Genomic DNA, 18557 nt, shown 5'->3' with positions numbered 1-18557 from the left:
CACGCCCCCAGCCGGAGACCAACCAACGACGCCCTCTCGGGCCCGGGCCGCGCCCACCACCCCCACCCCGCCCCCGACGTAGGCAACGGACAACTGAGGGCGCTGGTTCCTTTTTCAGGCCCCGCCCACGACCCGCCACTCCCGGTGAGGCTCCACCTCTCTGTTGGCCCCGCCCGCGACCTCGCTCCACGCATGCGCCATCGGCCGGCGCAAGCTCCTCCTTCCAGTCTGGCCTCTGTTCGAGGCCCCGCCCCGCGCTACGAGCAAGCTCCGACCGCAGGCCTCCCAGGAAGCCGGGGAGGCCTCGGCCCGGAACGGAAGTATATCCGGCCGGGGGGCGGGGTGGTCGTGAGCGGAGTTTCTCCCGCCTGGCGGCGAGGCTACGCTGGCCAGCGGCCCGGGAACGTGGTTCAGCGGCGAGCTTGGCCCGACTCTTCTGGCGGCAGGCGGCAGGTGGGTAACTCAGAGAGGCGACGGCGGGCGTTGGGGAGACCGAGCCCCTCAGGAGAGGAGACCGCGGGCGGCGGAGAGACCGGGCTCCTCAGAGGCGGTGAACGGTAGTGGAGGGGAGGGGAGCCCGTGGTGGCCCTTGGTGGAATTAGGGGTTGCATGTGTCACTTTGGGGTCACCCCCTGGCCGTGTCAGTAACCAGGACCCCACCTCCTGGTGTGGATGGAAGTCCACAGGATTTTACAGCTCCCAGCACACACCGGGACCCCGCCCTCTGAAAGCAGGCTTCTTGGTCCCCAGAACCCCTGAGCAGTGGGATGTGTTTGCGTGTCAGCACTGCCCACCGGCTGACTCCACCGCTCCGTCTCTGCACTGGCTGTAGGGCTTGCGTTTGCTTTAAAGGCCCGTGTATTTTACAAAATGTCACTGAGGAAGGAAGGGGGTGAGTGATCGGGGTGATTCTCTTTGTGACGGAGAGTCACAAAGCAGAAAATAACTTGCCAGTGGTGCGCCACCCAGAGAGCCACTCACTGCTCATTTTGGGGTAAGAGTCTTCCAATCTTTATTCATATGTACCTTCTGCTCCTTGCATCTTTTTTTTTTTTTTTTTTTTTTTTTTTTACCTTTTATAGAGACTCAACTGACATGCAATGAACTGCACATATTCACGGCATACACTTGGATAAATTTTGGTATGTGATGCGCGAGCACTTTGCATATTTCACCCCACTGCCTGTCCGCACTTTCGTGATTTGGGGCTTGCTTCTGTTACACGTGGCCCCCGCCGGCGGCTTCTTTGTTCTTCCCTCCGCGCAACATAAAGTTCAGGGGCTTTTATTAGCCCATTTTACAGACTCGGCGCCGAGTGATGCCAAGAATCCTGGCCTTGGCCAGTGTCAGGACAGGGCGCTGCAGCCTCCCAAAGCCCTGAGTACCGTCCACCCAGCTCCCCCCACCCCAAGTTCATGGTAGCCTGTCGGTGTCTGTTGTACTGATTATGGAGTGGAGCAAGTGGAAGTCCTGGCTGCCCCGCCCCTGCCTGCACCCTGAGGCGCCCTGTTTCTCCCCTCCCTTCCGGAGGGACCCTTTGTTCACCTCAAACCTCAACCTTCTCTGATCCGGAGCCTCTCCCCTCCCCGGGGTCCGAATCCAGCGCCCACCTCAGACAGCACCCATCCCATTGCTCCTGTCCTCTGACAGGTGGGTGTTCCCCTTTTAAACCGCCCCGGAGCTGGGCTGTCCAGGGCAGCAGCCACTGGCCCTGCATGGCTAGTGAGCACCCGAAACGTGGATGGTCCAAAATGAGATGCGCCATTCGTGTAAGATATGCACCAGTTTCCCGAGACTCTGTGTGTTAAGGCGGGGGTGGGGCGGGGAGTGTGTGCAAATTATTTCCTTAGTATTTTCTCTGTTAGGTGTTGAAGTGATGTTTTGGTGCTCTTGTTAAATAGTATGTATTATCAATGTTGAAGTCACTTTTTTCATTTTTTACTTTTCATTGTGGCTACCAAAAGGTTGAAAATTACATACGTGGTGTACATTATATTTCAATGTGTTCATGGCATTTATTTTTTTAAAATTTTTGTCTGCGTTGGGTCTTCGTTGTTGCGCGTCGGCTTTCTCTAGTTGTGGCGAGCGGGGGCTACTCTTCGTTGTGGTGCGCGGACTTCTCATTGCGGTGGCTTCTCGTTGTGGAGCACGGGCTCTAGGCGCGCAGGCTTCCGTAGTTGTGGCACGCGGGCTTCCGTAGTTGTGGCTCGCGGGCTCTAGAGCTCAGGCTCAGTAGTTGTGGTGCACAGGCTTAGTTGCAACGCAGCATGTGGGATCTTCCCGGACCAGGGCTCGAACCCGTGTGCCCCTCATTGGCAGGCGGATTCTTAACCACTGCGCCACCAGGGAAGTCCCCAGGGTTCACTCTTGGTATTGTATGCTCTCTGGGTTTGGACAATGTGTACTGACATGTATCCATCATCTTATCACACGGAGTAGTTTCGCTTCCCTAAAAACCCCCGTGCCCCCCATTCATGTGTCCCTTAGCCCCCACCCCCACTGCCTTCCACAACCACTGGTCCTTTTCTGCCCTGCCCTTTCCACAGCGTCACAGAGTTGGAATCGCAGTGTCGCCTTCTCAGACGGGTTTCGTTCACTTGGTGGTGGGTGTTTACGGTTCCTCGTATCTCTTCGTGGCTTGATAGTTTGCTTTTTATTTGGACCTCCCTAAAGGAGAAGAGTAACTATCATCTTGAAAATCTGGACCGTGGCGTTCGCACACCAGGTGCCCCAAATAGCTGTGACAAACTGAGTTCCAAGATCACCTCTGTCTCTCAGCAAAAGCATAAGTGGTTATTTTAGTCCCTGAGGGGGTTCTTGGAAGTGCTGTTTCAGTTCCAGGACTCTAGATGATTCGTATTCCTAAGAAGGTTAAGCTAGTCTGTTTCATGTGTGATGACACTCCCAAGCCCGCCAGAGTTCATGGAAAAGTCAGCCATTAACCATCATTCCGGGAGCTGCTCTCTCATCTCCAGGGCTTCTCGAAATGGAAGTTGAACAAAAATCCCCCAGGCAGCTGGCTCGGAACTGGTTTTTTACTCTGGGAACTTTTGGGCATGCCCCAGCTGGTAAGCCCTGCTCTTGACTTCCTGGAATTGCACGGTTTAGATTGCTGAAGCAGAAGAGGTGACTGCGACTTCAGAAGCCGAGCTCTGGGAAGGAGGCGGTTGTTCCTGCGGCTCCTGAGTCCCAAACAAGACACCCGAGGCCGGGTCACTCTCTGTGGGGGCCGTGCCGGGCGCCGTGGGGTGTGGAGCAGCCTCCCTGACCCCCACCCACTCGGTGCCAGGAGCGTCCCCCGTCCTGACAACCACAGACGTCCTCCGTGGCCCCTGGGGGAAGGGTTGCCTCATTCGAGACCCACGGCTGTGGCTGAGCGTGGCTGAGCGTGGCAGGAGCTCTTGCCGGCGCCTGGAGAGAGTGCAGTCCTTGGTGGACGCCCTCCCCACAGACTGGGTCCACGCACAGGCGAGTCCAGATCCCGAGGACCCTGATGTTGAGAGGAAGTATGGGCAGCCAGCGAAGGGGAGCTCGCGGTGGACAGGAGATCGCGCCGCGGTTTCTTGTCCGTTACCCTTTCTGACACGCAGGACTCGGACTGGGTCCTCAGAAGGAAGAGGTGTGGCTCCTACACAGACATACCGCCCACCCATCTCCCCCAGCGTTTCTCTCCTTTCTGTCCCGCCCCCGCCCCCCGTGACATCGTTCTGTTGAACAGAAAATCACGTTCGCCCCCATGGGGAACTGAGACTGAGGAAGGCGGTTCGGAGGAGAATCGTCGCGCTGGGCTGCGTGCACCCGGCAGCCCCTCTCCCTCTGGGTGGAGTGAAGGTCGTGGACGTGGGGACAGCCAGGTTTAGATCCCAGGCCAGCTCTTATCTGCTGTGGGCTCAGGGCTCTCCGAGGTTCCAGGGAGGGTCCTTCCTGCCTCTCGCGGCTTCTGGTGCGGCCGGCCATCCTGGTCATTCCTTGGCTTGTAGGGCTTGTAGACGCATCACCCGATCTCTGCTTCCATCACATGGCTGTCTCCCGGTGTCTGTGTCCAGATCTCCCTTTTTCTAAGGACAGCAATCATTGGCCTAGGGCCCACCGTCCTCCGGTGTGACCTCATCTTAAGTTAATTACATATGCAACGACCCCGCTTCCAAACAGGGTCCCTTCACAGGTTTGGGGGGTTAAGACTTCAACATGTCTTTTGGGGTGGGGGAATGTGATTTAGCCCATAAAGGGGGATAGGAAGTGACTGCTGAGGGGCACGGGGTTTCTTTGTGGGGTGATGAGAATGTTCTGGAATTAGTGGTGATGGTTGCATACTCCATGATTTTTCTAAAAGCCATTGAATTGTATACTTTTAAAGGGTGGAGTTGATATCTGTGTGAATTACATCTCAATTGGCTTTTGTAAAAGAAAAAAGAAAAAAAAAGTATTATCAGGAGGGCTGGAATATACAGAACCCGCTAAAGCACCTGGCTTTCGTGTGTGTCCTGCAGGATGGCGGGCAGCCTCCCCACCCAGGCTGCAGTCGCAGTATTTAAATATAAACATTTAGTTGATGGAAGACAGCTCTGGAGCGCAGCCATCTTTAACAGGACAGATCCTGGGCTGTGAGCATCTTCCAGCCAGACGCTCAGCCTTCCAGGCCAGGGACCAGGGCTTACACGCCAACCGAAAACGTGCGGGACCTCCGAGCTTGGGGCCTGTCCCCACGGCGGTGGTGGCCGGGCAGGATGTGGAAGCACCGGAAGGAAGTGGCCGCCGGGCCAAGGTGCAGCAGTTGCTTACAGGAACTGTTTCATTTTGTTCTCAGAAGAAAACGGGGGTGCGTGTGTGCCGGGGAGGGTAGCTTTGTCATCTTAAGTTTTGTCACTCTCAGAGTTTGAGTGCCACACGCATCCCGTCTGCAGGAAGAACCAGGGGCGCCCTTAGCGCTGAATTCCGAGAAGCCTGTCCTGGCTCCCCCCGGTCCCGCCGTCCTTGGAGGTGTTCTGAGAAGGACCAAGACAAAGCGGCCCCAGAGATGGTACCTGGGTCGGCGGGGCGGTGTTGGGCTGCAACTCCCGGGCGCCCTGGCCTGTGGCAACGCTTCTCAAGGAAAAGGCACTTTCCGGTGGCCGGCCACCCCGCGGCCGCGGGAGCATGTTTCTGATAGAAAGCTCTTTGCTTTTGATGGGACCGTTGCCCATCCAGGAAGTTTTTCAGAAAATCATTGCTTCCACTTAGAAAAAAAGCCCTCCCACTTTTGAGGAGACAGAAGGGCAGGCAGGAACCTTACAAGCCCCTTCTGCTGCCCTGTCCTGTCTTCCAGAACTGTCCTGGCATGGGTCAGCCCACGGCATGACATGACGGGCTGTGGATAGAGCTGCAGGGTCGCCCCCACCCCCTCCCCGAGGCCCTCCTCTCCACCCCGCAGCCGCACCTGTCTGACAGGTCACGCGTCGCCAGGTGACATCGTGGGGAGTTAGACTCCCAAAGCCGTCTGCAGAGAGGCCCCAGAATAGAAGGCGGCAACGGGACACTAGCGGGCTGCGTTTTTCTTGACGCTTTGGTTTCCGTGAGGGTTAGAAGGCCGGCTGCAGGGTGGATAAGGAACCTGGGCGGGTGGGGGCACAGAAGCAGCTGCCAGGGCTTGGTGGCCGGTCTGGCCCAGCTCTCCGCCCCCCGCCCCACCCCGGCTGGACGACGGGGAGCACCCCGCCTCGTCTTCTTGTGACCAAAGTGGGGCTGCGCTCAGCCCGGGCCGGAGGGTGTTTGGAGGCTGAAATCAGTCCGTGCCGCTGGCGGGCGGTTGGGCATGGGGCGGGACGGCTGGAGTCGCTAGTGGGTCTGCACAAGGTCACTGTCCCTTGACCTGCAGCCGAGTGGCCTGAGGGTGGCTGCTTTGCAGATTAATCACCTGGGCAGGTTCACGGCCCCCCGGGAAGTTTGCAGTCACAGGTGGGGCCACAGGGTCCCCACGCGACGCGTCCAGCACCCATGCCCTCGCGTAGAGGGGTCCCGGCTGCCCAGCGTAGGGGACACGGTCAGTCTCTGCAACAGAGGGTCGGGGCAGGTGGCCTCTTTTAATCATTGCCTCCTGCGGGGTCTGAGTTCTTCCATGTCGGGAGAGAAGCGGGCAGGTGGGGCATTTGTGGCTGCACCCTGTACTCAGCTGCATTCCCTTCTTGGGGGCAGCACCTTCCTGCAGCATCCCTGCCCGCACCCCCAAAACCAGGGAGAGTCGGAGCCAGAAGCATCCAGCCGGCCTGCAGGCATTGCGGAGGCGCCTGGTGCGGGAGCAGCCCCGGCCCAGAGGGCACTTGGCCCTGGGTTTGGGACGAGACGGGCAGAAGCTCGAATAGCGGAGGGCTGGGGCTGTGGAGGTGGGTGGCGGGCAGAAGCAGCCGCGGCTTCACCCCCACGGTCCAGGGTGCGGAGTCGACGCCTCGCGCCGCCAGCTGAGTGGCTTAGCGCTGATTTACTCATCATTAACCAGTGGTACTGAGTCACCGTCTTCTAACCCGGTGGTTCTCACCTAGGGTGGTGCTGCCCCCAGGGGACACTGGGCTGTGTCTGGGCACATCTGTGGTCTTCAGGACTGGGGGGAGCTCCTGGCATGGAGGGAATGGGGGCAGGGGTGCTGCTCCGCCCCCCACAGTGCCCGGGATGGCCCTGATGTCAGCAGTGCTAGGTCTGGGCCTCAGTCTTCCCATCTGTAAAGTGGGGGCTCTGTTGTGTTCTGAGGGTGACTGTGAATGCCTCACTGGGTGTTAACCAAGGTGGCAGGAAGTGATGACGGCTTTGGGGAAGGAAGCGAAGGCACTTGTGGTCTGTGGACGAGGCATGGGGCCTTCTTGCTCCAGAGCACAGGTGGCCCCCGGCCGCGTTGCCGGGGGTGGGGTGGGGCCTCACGCAGCGAGTGTTCACTCTGTGGCACATCAGTGACTGCACCTTTTATCCCATGTGGTTTTCCGTGCTTGTGTTGTTACCTTTCATGGTAAACAGATTTTACAGGTAGTGCTGACCTCAGTTTGAGCTGAGAGGGAAACCGCTTTAGTTCTTTATGGTGCCTGGGGCAGCAGCTGGGCCCGCACTTGCTCCGCTTGTCCCCCGTGCCCCGCTTCAAAAATGGCAACTTGACTGTCATTCACATACCGGACTTTCCGCCTGGTTCCCGTGTACGTTCCAGTGTTTTCAGTACATTCACAACGTTTGCGGCCGCCATCTCTGTCTAGTTCCAGAACATTCCATCACCTCAGAAGAAGCCCCATCGTCAACAGCAGTCACTCCCCATCCCCTGCCCCAGCCCCGGACAGCCAGGAACCACGCTCTGTGTCTGCGGATCGGCCGGCCTGTCCTGGACGTTTCCCATCGATGGAATCACACCCCGTGGGTCCTTCTGCGTCTGGCTTCTCTCGCTGAGCGTCGTGTCCTCAGGGTCCGTCCACGCGGTAGCGAGTGTCAGGGCTTCACCCCTTTTCACGGCTGAGTGACGTTCCCGGGTGTGGGTCAGTGCACCCGTCGCTGGGCATTTGGGTGTCTCTGCCTTTTGGCTGTTGTGAATCATGCTGCTGGCCACATGCACAGGGTTTTGTGTGCACATGTGTTGTCACTTCTCTTGGCTGGGCACCCGGGAGAGACTCTCTGGGTGCGATTTAACCGTGTTTTGGTAACTGCCAGGCTGTTTTCAACAGCGGTGGCCCCATTTTACGTTCCCACCAGCAGTGCGGGAGGGTTCCGACTGGTCCACGTCCCCGCCAGCCCTGGTGATCGTCCTTTTTGATTACCGCTGTCCTCGTGGGGGGAGGTGGGTCCCTCTGCTCTTCCCTGGAGCTCCTCCCGTCCCTCTGGCTCCGTCCCCGGATGCTCAGCTCCTGTGTTTTGCACAGTTCGTGCTGCCTTCAGTTGACCTTCCCACACCCATAGTGTCCGGCGGGGCCCAGAAGTGTGAGTGGGCTTTGCCTGCCAGCGGGGAGAACAGAAGATCCCAGGCCCACATGTAACCAGACCCAGTTACATCAACTGCAAGTTATTTTGCCCAGCGCTCATTAGGATTATGTCCGTAGCCTCTGTCTGAGTTTCCCAAGACTGCTGTAATAAGTCAACACAGACTTCGTAGCCCAAAACCACACAGATTTATTATCTCAGGGTTCTGGAGGTCAGGAGTCTGACTCGGGGCGTCACGGTGCTTAATCCAGGCGTGGGCAGGGCCGGTCCTTCCAGAGGCTCCAGGGGAGCAGCGGTTCCCGCCTTTTCCAGCTTCTAGAGGCGCCGCATCCCTGGCTCGCGGCCCCCCCTGCATCCTCACAGCCAGCGGCGCAGCCTCTCCCGTCTCTCTCTGCCTCTGACCCTCCCGCCTCCCTCTTGTAAGGACCCTGGGATGATGCAGGGCCCCTCAGGGAATCCAGGGTCACCCCCGTCTCAGGGGCCTCAACTTAATTCTGTCTGCAGAGTTCCCTCTGCTGTTTGAGGTGACACGTCCTTGGGGCCCAGGACCAGGACGGGGACGTCTCTGGGGCCCTTATCCTGCCGACCACACCCTCTCCCCTAACCAGGGCAGGGAGGCCTCCTCCATGCTTCCACATTGGATGCTTTTTGAGCCCTCTGTGAGCAGGCCCTGTGGACACGCTGAGGACACAGGAGGAGGTAGGGTCAGGGCCACCCCCGCCCTGAGGGGAGAGACGCTGGAGTCTCCTCCGCCCCCTTCCATCCATCGGGCCCCACCCTCCCCACCCCTGGGCTCCAGAAGGATCAGCTCTCAAGACTCAGCTCCAGTGCCATCTGCCTTGAGGCCAGAGCAACCTTTTTCTTTGTAAACTCTCATAACTTAGAGTCTGCATGCTCCTGGCTCTGCTGCCCTGGGGGCAGGACCGCCCTGGCTAGAACGCTGGTTTGAGCCCTAGACATCATCTGTAACCCAGAGGCTCACTTTCTAGAGGCAGCTGCTGAAGGCCAGGCCAGGAGCCCTGGGCCTGCGGGGGTTTCCAGACCTCCGAGCTGTCGAAGGGCTGAGCCTGCAGGAGACGCTGGCCTACAGGATGTGGCGGGTCGTGCCTCAGCTCTTACTAACCGTCTGCTGAGGTCCCACCCATCCCGGTCGCTCCGCCTGGACCCGCGGACACGGGTCTTCCAAAGCCGGGGTGACCAGACCTGCCGGCCTTGGGCCTGCCCACCTGGAACGGCTTCTCTATCACTGAGGCTGTCCTGGTGGCGTTGACATCCTCTCTGCAGGGCCGCCCTGGGCCTGGGGGGTGACAGGGTCCCTGCTCAAGGACACATGAGGCCCGGCTCAGATGTGGGGCGTGCAGAACTTTCTGATAATGAAGGAGGGCCCTTCGAAGCCACTCAGCTTGTGGCAGTTTGCCACACAGTGTGCTAGTCTGGAGGGCGGGCCACCAGACAAGGCTGCTGGTCCCAGGGCCCAGAAACCAACTGCCGAGGGATTTATTAAAACGTTTCAGAGAAGTGGTCACTCATCATACAGGGGTGCACGGGTGCGTGCGGTGCAGCCCGGCCTGGGCGGTGCAGAGGCTCTGCTTCCGCTTCCCCTCTCGGCCGACTTCCCCTTCTGCGGCTGCTCCTGGGTGGGCGCCCGGGACACCCCCATGCCGGCCAGGTCCACACTCCCGGGAAAGCGCACCTCCCAGGCCGCAGATGGAGAGCCAGGGGCGACGGGCGGGCGCTGCCGTCGTAGCACCAGTGGGGACGGGGGTGGTGCCGTGACCAGTCCCGAGCGAGAGCCCGACCTGGGCTCCTTGTGCTCGACTTCATCCTGTCCCGCCCTCCGACGTGGGGTTCGTAACAGAGGAGACAGCGCAGAGCAAAGGCTCGGGGGGAGCCGGAGGGGGGCCGGGCATCACGGCAGGGCCATGGCAGCTGCAGCCCCTGTATCGGGGCCTCGTCCCCCAAAACGGGCAGCGTCAGTCACGAAACCAGACGACTCATAGAGGCATCTTTACTTAGTGCACTGGGGTGGATAGTGTCCCCCCAAATTCATATCCACCCCTTGGAAATGGAGTCTGTGCAGATGTCACAATGGAGAGATGAGGTCGTGATGGGTCACGGCGGCCCCTAATCCAGTGACGAGATTGGGACACGAGACACAGGGAAGATCAGAGAGGCAGCAGGAATGTACCCCCTCCCAGTCCCGGAGGCCAGAAGCCCCAGACTGGTGTGGGCAGGGCCGGTTCGCCCTGGGGCTCTGAGGGGGCATCTGTCCCAGGCCTCTCTCCCGACTCTAATGGGGCTGGCAGTCCTTGGTGTCCCCTAGCCTGTAGACACATCACCCCATCTCTGCGTCCGTTATCACATGGTCTTTCCCTGGGTGTCTGTCTTCTCTTATAGCGACATTCATCATTGGATTTAGGGCCCACGGGGATAATCCGGGAAGAGGGCATCCCAAGATCATTAACCCCATTACATCTGCGAAGACTGCAAAGTCTCTTTTTCCAAATAAGATCCGTTCGCCAGTCCCAGGGCTGTGGACGTCTCTTCGTGGAGATGAAGAGACCACCTCGCCTGCGGGGGCCGCCCTCAGCCAGAGTGTGGGAGCTAGCAGCTCTCTCCGCTTTACCGAAAGCCTCCGGGCGCGGAGAGGATGATGCAGGGCCCGGCTCAGTGTCTTCGCTCGGAGGCAGGGGGATGTGCCTGGGGCAGTGCTGTGCGCCCTCTTGGTGAAACTCAAAACCAGAAGTCCTGGGAGTGTCCCCAGTCTGCCCGCCGGTGTTTCCAGAGCAGGGTTCTGAGAAGGGTGACAGTGCTTCCTCTTTGTGTGTTCCAGGTCTGGGGGAGAGCCGGGGGCCCGGTGACCTTCCCATCGTGAGCGTCCCGCCCGGCCCGCCCCGTGGAGGCCTCGCGGGGGGGCATCCTGAGCGCGCAGCGGAGATGTCCAACCCCTTCCTGAAGCAGGTCTTCAACAAGGACAAGACCTTCCGGCCCAAGCGCAAGTTCGAGCCGGGCACCCAGCGCTTCGAGCTGCACAAGAAGGCGCAGGCATCGCTGAACGCGGGGCTAGACCTGAAGCTGGCCGTGCAGCTGCCCGCCGGCGAGGAGCTCAACGACTGGGTGGCCGTGCACGTGGTCGACTTCTTCAACCGCGTCAACCTCATCTACGGCACCATCAGCGACGGCTGCACCGAGCGCTCCTGCCCGGTCATGTCCGGCGGCCCCAAGTATGAGTACCGCTGGCAGGACGAGCACAGGTTCCGGCGGCCCACGGCGCTGTCGGCCCCGCGCTACATGGACCTGCTCATGGACTGGATCGAGGTGCAGATCAACAGCGAGGACGTCTTCCCCACCAACGTCGGTGAGTCTCTGCGCTTTCATGTTCTTTTCTTTCTTTCTTTCTTTTTTTTTTTTTTTTTAAGTTTTCTTTTTCTTTATTTATGTTTGGCTGCGTTGGGTCTCGTTGCTGCACTCAGGCTCCCTCTAGTTGTGGCGAGCCGGGGCTACTCTTCGTTGCGGTGCGCGGGTTTCTCACTGCAGTGGCTTCTCTTGTGGAGCACGGGCTCCAGGCGCGCGGGCTCAGTAGTTGTGGCTCGCGGGCTCTAGAGCGCAGGCTCAGCAGTTGTGGCGCATGGGCTTAGCTGCTCCGTGGCATGTGGGATCTTCCCAGACCAGGGCTCAAACCTGTGTCCCCTGCATTGGCAGGCGGATTCTTAACCACTGCGCCACCGGGGAAGTCCTCACCTTCTTTTCATAACAGCTTTATCAGGATGGAATCCACACCCCGGAAAACCCACCCACTTAAAGTGCACAGTTTGGTGTCATTTTAGGACAGTTACAGCTTCGTGCAGCTATCAGCTCTGTCTAAACCCATCACCCTGGGACTTCCCTGGTGGTCCAGTGGTTAAGAATCTGCCTTGCAATGCACGGGGTGCGGGTTCGATCCCTGGTTGGCGAACTAAACTCCCACGTGCTGCATAGTGTGGCCAAAAATTTAAAAAATAATAATAATTAAAAAAAAAAAAAAAACCCATCACCCTAAAAGAAGCCCGTCCCCATCAGCAGTCACTCCCCACCCCCTCCCCAGCCCCTGACAACCAGGAACCCACTCTGTCTGTGGATCTGCCTGTTCTGGACGTTTCCCATCAGTGGAATCACACCCCGTGTGTCCTTCTGTGTCTGGCTTCTCTCACTGGGCATCGTGTTCTCGGGGTCCGTCCACATGGTATCGAGTGTCAGGGCTTTCCTCCTTTTCACGGCTGAGTGGTGCTCCTGCGCGTGGAGGGACTACATTTTGCTTCAAGTTAAGGATCTTGAGATGGAGAGATTATTCTGGATTATCTGGGTGAGCCCTAAATGTCATCACAAGGGTCCTAACAAGAGGGAGACGGAGGGAGACTAGACACCCAGGAGAGCAGAAGGCAGTGAAGCGACGGGAGGAGGAAGGGATTGTGAGCCCGGAAAAGGCAGGAACGGGTTCTCCCTGGAGCCCCCGGGGGACCCATCCCTGCCCACACCTGCACTTCGGCCCAGGGCACCATGTGGACTCTGGCCTCAGGAGCTGTGGGAGAACCTGTATCAGTTGTTCTGAGCCACTGAGCAGGTGGTAACTTGTCCTGGCAGCCCCGGGCAATGGTAGATGTCGTTCTCACGTTCACCGGGGCGACACGGCTTCCTGGCAAACCACCGGCCAGCGCGCAGGCCTCGGGCCCAGCTCTCGGCCGCCGGCGTGCTCTGGGCCTCGTTAAGTTTCCTGCCCGCCGTCGGTACACTGAACCAGGCTGACCGTGGTGGGGTTTTCAGGGACTCATCTGGGAAAAGGCCATCCCGGAATCATCACTTTCCCAAAATAGAGATTCCTGGGCAGTCCCCCATCAGTTTGCGGGGTCCACGTCTACACCTGCTCCCTGTCATCCTGAGTCCCTGCCTTGCTGGGACCCCCTGAAGCCTCCCCAGCTCCTGAGCGGTCCACATCCTAGAACTCAGACCCTGAGGGCCTCTAGTCAGTGCCTTGCCCACGGAAGCAAATTCTAGTAATCCTACCAAAGAGGAAAGCACGAGAAGGGCGAGAGACGTGACCTTGGCAGATGTCACTCCGCTGCCCGGCAGGGGTCAGAGACCTCTGCCACACGGCCACAGTGGGTCTGTGGCCACCGGGCCCAGGCCACACCTTCCAGCCCTGTCCGCGGACCCCGGGGCCAGCTTCACCCCTCGCCTTGGTTCGACCCCCCCCAGCCAGGCACGGAGACTGGAGCGCTCCTCTTTGCTCACCTGCGGTGCTGCCCAGAGCCTGCCGCGCTCCTCGCGGTGAGATTTGCGGCCGGGCGAAGGAAGGGTGGGTCCAGAGTTCGTCCTACCTCTCGCGCTGGTTCCACTCAACCTGAGCATCCGCTCGGGCCCCGGAGCCACCTGCCCACGCTCTTGAGCTTAGTTAGACCCAGCTTCTTCCCCGTAAAAGAAAAGGTCTTTCACGGACTTTTCCCGTAAAAGGTCAGACAGTAAACCTTTGCGGTTTTTTCCTCTAGATGGTCTGTCTCAGCTACGCGGATCTGCTGTGTAGTCTGCAAGCTGTCATGGACGATATATAAACAGACAAGGGTGCATAAGGAGGGAGCCTGCGTTCCAATAAAACTTTATTTACAGAAGTGGGCGGTGGGCCGGACTTGTGACCCCCCCTGTGTGAGGGCATCGTGGCAGGTGTGGGCAGTGCAGTCCCAGAATCTTCTGTTTCTAGGCCCTTCTCCTACGGGGCTGCCGCTCCGCCTCCACCCAGGATGGCCCAGGGTGACCTCGGTGACTCCTGGCATCCCTCTCCCAGGAGAGCGGGCAGGGCAGGGCCTTAGCCTCGTTGGGCCCGGGACCCCGTGTGGCTGGGGCCAGCCACCCGCTGTGCTCGCCTTCCTCTGCCTGCCATGGGCCCTGCGCTCCCTCTGAGTTCCTGACACTGTGAGGGGGACTTCCCTTTTGGGGATCCCCATGCCCTGGAGACCACTGTCCCACCAGGTGGCTTCCACGGGTCTTCAAGACGGCGTGTGCTCCTGAGATGCCCCGTGAACGTGCCCGTGTCTCGAGAGTGGAGCATTCCTTTTGTTTAGTCTTTTTTCTCCGGTCGGTTGGAGGGAGAAAACCCAGAGGCCTCACTGATGCTGAACGAACCTTCTGCAGAGGTAGATCCCTGGAGCCGCTGGGCCCTGTCCACCTGTAACAGACGTTCACAGGCGCTTCCGGCCGATGGAATACCAGTCCCATCAGCCGTCACGCCCACCAGGACACGCAGGAGGGAGCAGGACGGGAGCTGGGAAGGCGCACGTCCGTGGGAGCGTCTTTCCCGTTTGCCTCGTGCCTCCACAGGCCTGGGACCTTTCCCTGGTGTGAGCCGCTGCGTGGGCTCGTCCTCCACCTCCCACTTGGGCTGGGCTGTTCCCCGTCTCGCTGCAGACCCCGTCCCGTGACGCCGCCCTGCGCACGGATCTCTGGCACTTGCCTGCACGTCTTTGGGGCCTTTGCTCACCGACCACAGGGCTGAGAAGCACAGCACCGTCCAGCAGCTGACTGCTCCATCTTCCGGAAGCACGTGCCTTGTGCGCCGTGGCCTTCCTCACGCTTGGTGGCACCTTTGTGCTCCCCCCGCGGGCTGCCAGCTCGGCAGCCCCTCTCTTGAAGGACTGGGGCCGGGCCACTCTGGTCCTGGGCAGCCCCCTGGTAGTGCCGCTCAGGTGGAGCCAATGCGTGGCATCTGCCCCGTGGGACAAAGAGGACGCGAGGCGGGGGCGGGCGAGCGCGTGGGCGGCGCCGACTAACGCCCGAGGAGGGCTGGGTCCGCCAGTGCCTCCGTACCTGTGTGTCACCGCGGTTTAGAAAACAGAGGGCCCTCCTGGTGGCAGAGTGGCCGAGACGCCACGCTCCCAGCGCAGGGGGCCCGGGTTCGATCCCTGGCCAGGGAACTAAGATCCCACGTGCCACAGCCAAGCCCACGCGCTGCGGTTACTGAGCCCAAGCGCTCTACAGCCAGCGCGCCACAGCAATGACCCAGCGCGGCCAAGATAAATAATAAATACACTTTAAAAAATAGAAGAAAAACGTATTAAATTCAGTAATTGGACAATAAAGTGCAATATAGTGTATGCATGCAATTAAGTTAGGATATGTACACTCAAATTTAAGTGATGTCATGAAACGTACGCTGGAGAGAGAGAAGTGTATTAAGTGAAAAATGTCAAAGGCCAAAACATAGGTTTTTATGGGTTCTCCAGTTCTATTCCAAAAAATAAACGTAACCGGAGACAGACACACACAGAAGCCTGTGAGCCACCGGAAGCGGGGAAGCAGGCCGGCGTGTCCACAGCTGGCCAGACCGGTGCGGGGGGCGGGGTCTGGGGCGCTGGGCCGCAGTCCTGGCGCTCTCTGTCTGCCGGAGCCCCGCCCCGCCCCGCCCTGCCCCGCCCCGCCCCGCCCCGCCCCGCCCCCAGGCACCGTTAGGGAGCCGAGAAGTGGGCTTCCCAGGCCCGGGGTCGCCAGAACCCCAGGGAGGGGTTCGCGCCTGCAGCTGGGGGCGTGTCCTAGCTGAGCTGCCCCTGCTGCCTCCGCAGGCACGCCGTTCCCCAGGAACTTCCTGCAGGTGGTGAAGAAGATCCTGTCGCGGCTCTTCCGCGTCTTCGTGCACGTCTACATCCACCATTTCGACCGCATCGCGCAGCTGGGCTCGGAGGCGCACGTCAACACCTGCTATAAGCACTTCTACTACTTTGTCACGGAGTTTGGCCTCATCGACACCAAGGAGCTGGAGCCGCTGGTGAGCGGGTCAGGGCGTCGTGGGGAGGCGAGTGCCCCCTGTCCTGGGGCTGCACGCCCGTCGGGGTGCGGGCGGGCGGGTCACCCCTTCGCGCAGCCCAGAGGGGCTCCTGCCTGCAGCTGCCCCCCGCTTCCCTGTGGGAGAAACAGATGGGCCTCTGGGTGCCTGTCCCCACCGACACCTCCTCCACCCACCCCCGTCCCCTGCCTGCGGAGAACAAGGGTTTTTTTTGGTTTTAATTGAGGTAAGATTTGCATAACGTAAAATTAGCCATCGTGAAGTCAAGGGTTCAGTGGTGTTTAGCACATTCATAGGATTGGGCAACCGCCGCCTCTATCCAGTTCCAGAACCTTCCTTCCATCACCCCCAAAAGGAGCCGCATCCCCATCAGCAGTCACCCCCACCCTCCTCCCCAGCCCCTGTAACCACTAACCCACTTTATTTATTTCTTCTTAAAAAAATTTTATTATTTTTATTTATTTATTTTTGACTGCATTGGGTCTTCGTTGCTGCGCGCGGGCTTTCTCTAGTTGCGGCGAGCAGGGGCTACTCTTAGTTGCGGTGCGCGGGCTTCTCATTGCGGTAGCTTCTCTTGTTGTGGAGCACGGGCTCTAGGCGTGCGGGTTTCAGTAGTTACAGCATGTGGGCTCAGTGGTTGTGGTGCACCGTGGCATGTGGAATCTCCCCGGCCCAGGGCTCGAACCCGTGTCCCTTGCATTGGCAGGTGGGTTCTTAACCACTGCGCCACCAGGGAAGCCCCAGCCCCTATTCTTTGACAACTTTAAACAGTCTCTGAAAACACCGTCACAGAACTTTCTCATTTTTGTATCTGCCTATCAGTAAGCATTTTTCCGGAGTTAAAGTTAACAGTGCGCATGCTTAGTGAGGTTGGGGTTTTCCTCTGGGCTAGTGGAATGTTTTGGAACTAGAGGTGTGGTTGTGCAGCCTTGTGGCGGTGAATGCCTCTTTACCACAGTTCCCTTTATGTGAATCTCACCAAATACTAAAAATCATCGTGTGCAGTTTTGTCATCAGCTCACTTTTGTTTAACTCAGCGCCCTAATCTCATGGTCATGTGTCCCACACTGATGCTTAGAGTTAGCTCTTTCTGGACACAGGGACCGCGGGGCCCTTCACAGAAGGAGTCTGCGCCCCAGCCTGAGGCGCGTTGCCCGTCTGCTCTGTGTTTCGTAAGATTTGCTTTAAGGGAGGCCTGAGGGCCCCCATGAGACTGCGTCCCCCGATTTCCTGACGTCCTGCTTGTTCTTAACAGAAAGAAATGACTGCACGGATGTGCCACTGAGAGCCCTCGGCCCCGTTGTCACCGAGTCCGCGCCGGGGGGACAGTCCTACTTGAGGGCCACGTCTCCAGAACAGGGACCGGTATTTTCTAGCCCAGCGAATTCTGTGCTGTCTGCGCTGCATCCTCTCTTGATCCCAAGGTGGCAGCGCCCGTGGGTCTGAGCCTCCGTGAGCCCCAGTCTCCTCGGCCAGCACGGGGGAGATAGATAGAACTTGAACTCTGTGATCCCACGTGTTGTGAGCAACCGGGAAAACCCACTTCGTTTGCAAACCAATTGCACCTGCCCGGAGGCTGGCCCCACTCCGGTCCGTCTCCTGCACCAGCCCGCCTGCCCGGCCGCGGGTGACCAGGCCCCCGTCAGCGAGGCTGAGACCCCGCAGCGCTCCCCGCTGCGGCCCAGGCCGGGTTCCGAGTGGTACGAGCGCTCGGCTTGCGTCCTCCCCGCGTCCTCCCCCACGGCCACTTCCGTCCCGCGGTTCCTCCAGGACCCTAAGTCTCCCGTGCCGGCTTCCCGAGCCCACAACCACATCCCAGGCGTCCTGGAGCCCCTTCATGTCGCATAAAAGATTGAATTCATCTAGTTGCATTTACGACCACCATGAGATGTTACTGGAAGAAAAAAGGTTTTTCTACCTACAAGGAGTGATCCCCCTCCTCTCTAGAAAAATGTCCCCTTTCCGTCGTGAATAGCAGTGCGATTCTGCCAGGGAGCGCCTCTCCCCCGGTTTGGGACCTTTGAGTTTCGCCGAATGTTTAGCCGGACTTGGCCTTGCTTCCCACGCCTGCCAACCTCCTGTTGAAACCCTTTGTCAGTGTGGCCCTCCGTGGCCCCGGGACCAAATCCCAGCACCGTCTCCCCGCAGAAGCTTGGGGGCCCCGCCCGCTCGCGCCCCACCCGTGCACAGCATCCTCCGTGGCCTTTCGCTATGGCCGTCCTGCCCGCCTGGACCACACCAGCTCTGAGTGCCTCTGGGTGTCTGGGACGCTCACGGGGAGACGGGGCCGCCAGCCGACACCAACAACCCAAAAGTGCAATTAACACGACCTGGGCCTCGGTCCTTCCAGAAGTTGCCGGGGTCCCGCTCCCGTAGTCCTGGAAAGACTGCGGGCGACCGCCCGCTCACGTGTAGCTGCTCTTAAACGCAGAACCGCGACCAAATGCCATAACCACTGTGCCACTCGGGGCGCCAGCCAGGTTGGAAAGGTGGCGGGGCCGGTTGGGGGGCTCCCCTGCCCACCCGGCCATGCCCGTGGGTGTTCCCACGGGACCATCGGAATAAATCACGTGTCCCCCGAGCTGCTCCTGGTCCTTGTCACCTCTGTCCTCCTGGTGGGAGGGCCTGGCACTGGGACGCGCCCCCAGGTGGCAGAGAAATCTTAGGTGTCACAGCAGTTTGTGGCCCCCCCGGAGTGTCCCAGGCAGATAAGCAGATGCACAGAGTATCAGTGGGATTAGAAGTCCTCGGGGTGCAGGGCGGGGCTGATGAACCAGGGTCTGGAAAGCAGGTTGAGGAGGTGCCCACTCCCTCTCCCGTTTCCGCT

At 59.5% G+C, this 18557-nt stretch overlaps 1 protein-coding gene across 3 annotated transcripts; it reads left to right on the top strand.

Moving 5' to 3' along the window:
• The first annotated feature begins 189 nt into the window (after positions 1–189).
• On the top strand, positions 190–18311 carry MOB3A (MOB kinase activator 3A). 3 transcript variants are annotated; one of them, XM_067033179.1, is made up of 5 exons: positions 250–453; positions 1083–1142; positions 10757–11281; positions 15510–15712; positions 16986–18311. In XM_067033179.1, exons 3-5 carry the CDS (start codon positions 10861–10863, stop codon positions 17013–17015), a joined length of 654 nt encoding a protein of 217 aa, XP_066889280.1. In that variant the 5' UTR covers positions 250–453; positions 1083–1142; positions 10757–10860; the 3' UTR covers positions 17016–18311. The 3 variants fall into 3 exon arrangements, with proteins under 3 accessions (XP_058916367.1, XP_066889280.1, XP_058916368.1); XM_059060384.2 differs by lacking the exon at positions 1083–1142 and having other exon boundaries at positions 190–453; XM_059060385.2 differs by lacking the exons at positions 250–453; positions 1083–1142 and adding an exon at positions 4790–5020.
• The last annotated feature ends 246 nt before the right edge of the window (positions 18312–18557 follow it).

The sequence above is a fragment of the Kogia breviceps genome, chromosome 4 (assembly GCF_026419965.1).
Source record: "Kogia breviceps isolate mKogBre1 chromosome 4, mKogBre1 haplotype 1, whole genome shotgun sequence".
Lineage (NCBI taxonomy): Eukaryota > Metazoa > Chordata > Mammalia > Artiodactyla > Physeteridae > Kogia > Kogia breviceps.
Note: the sequence above shows the minus strand (reverse complement) of the source record. Positions and strands in the feature narration are given on the sequence as shown.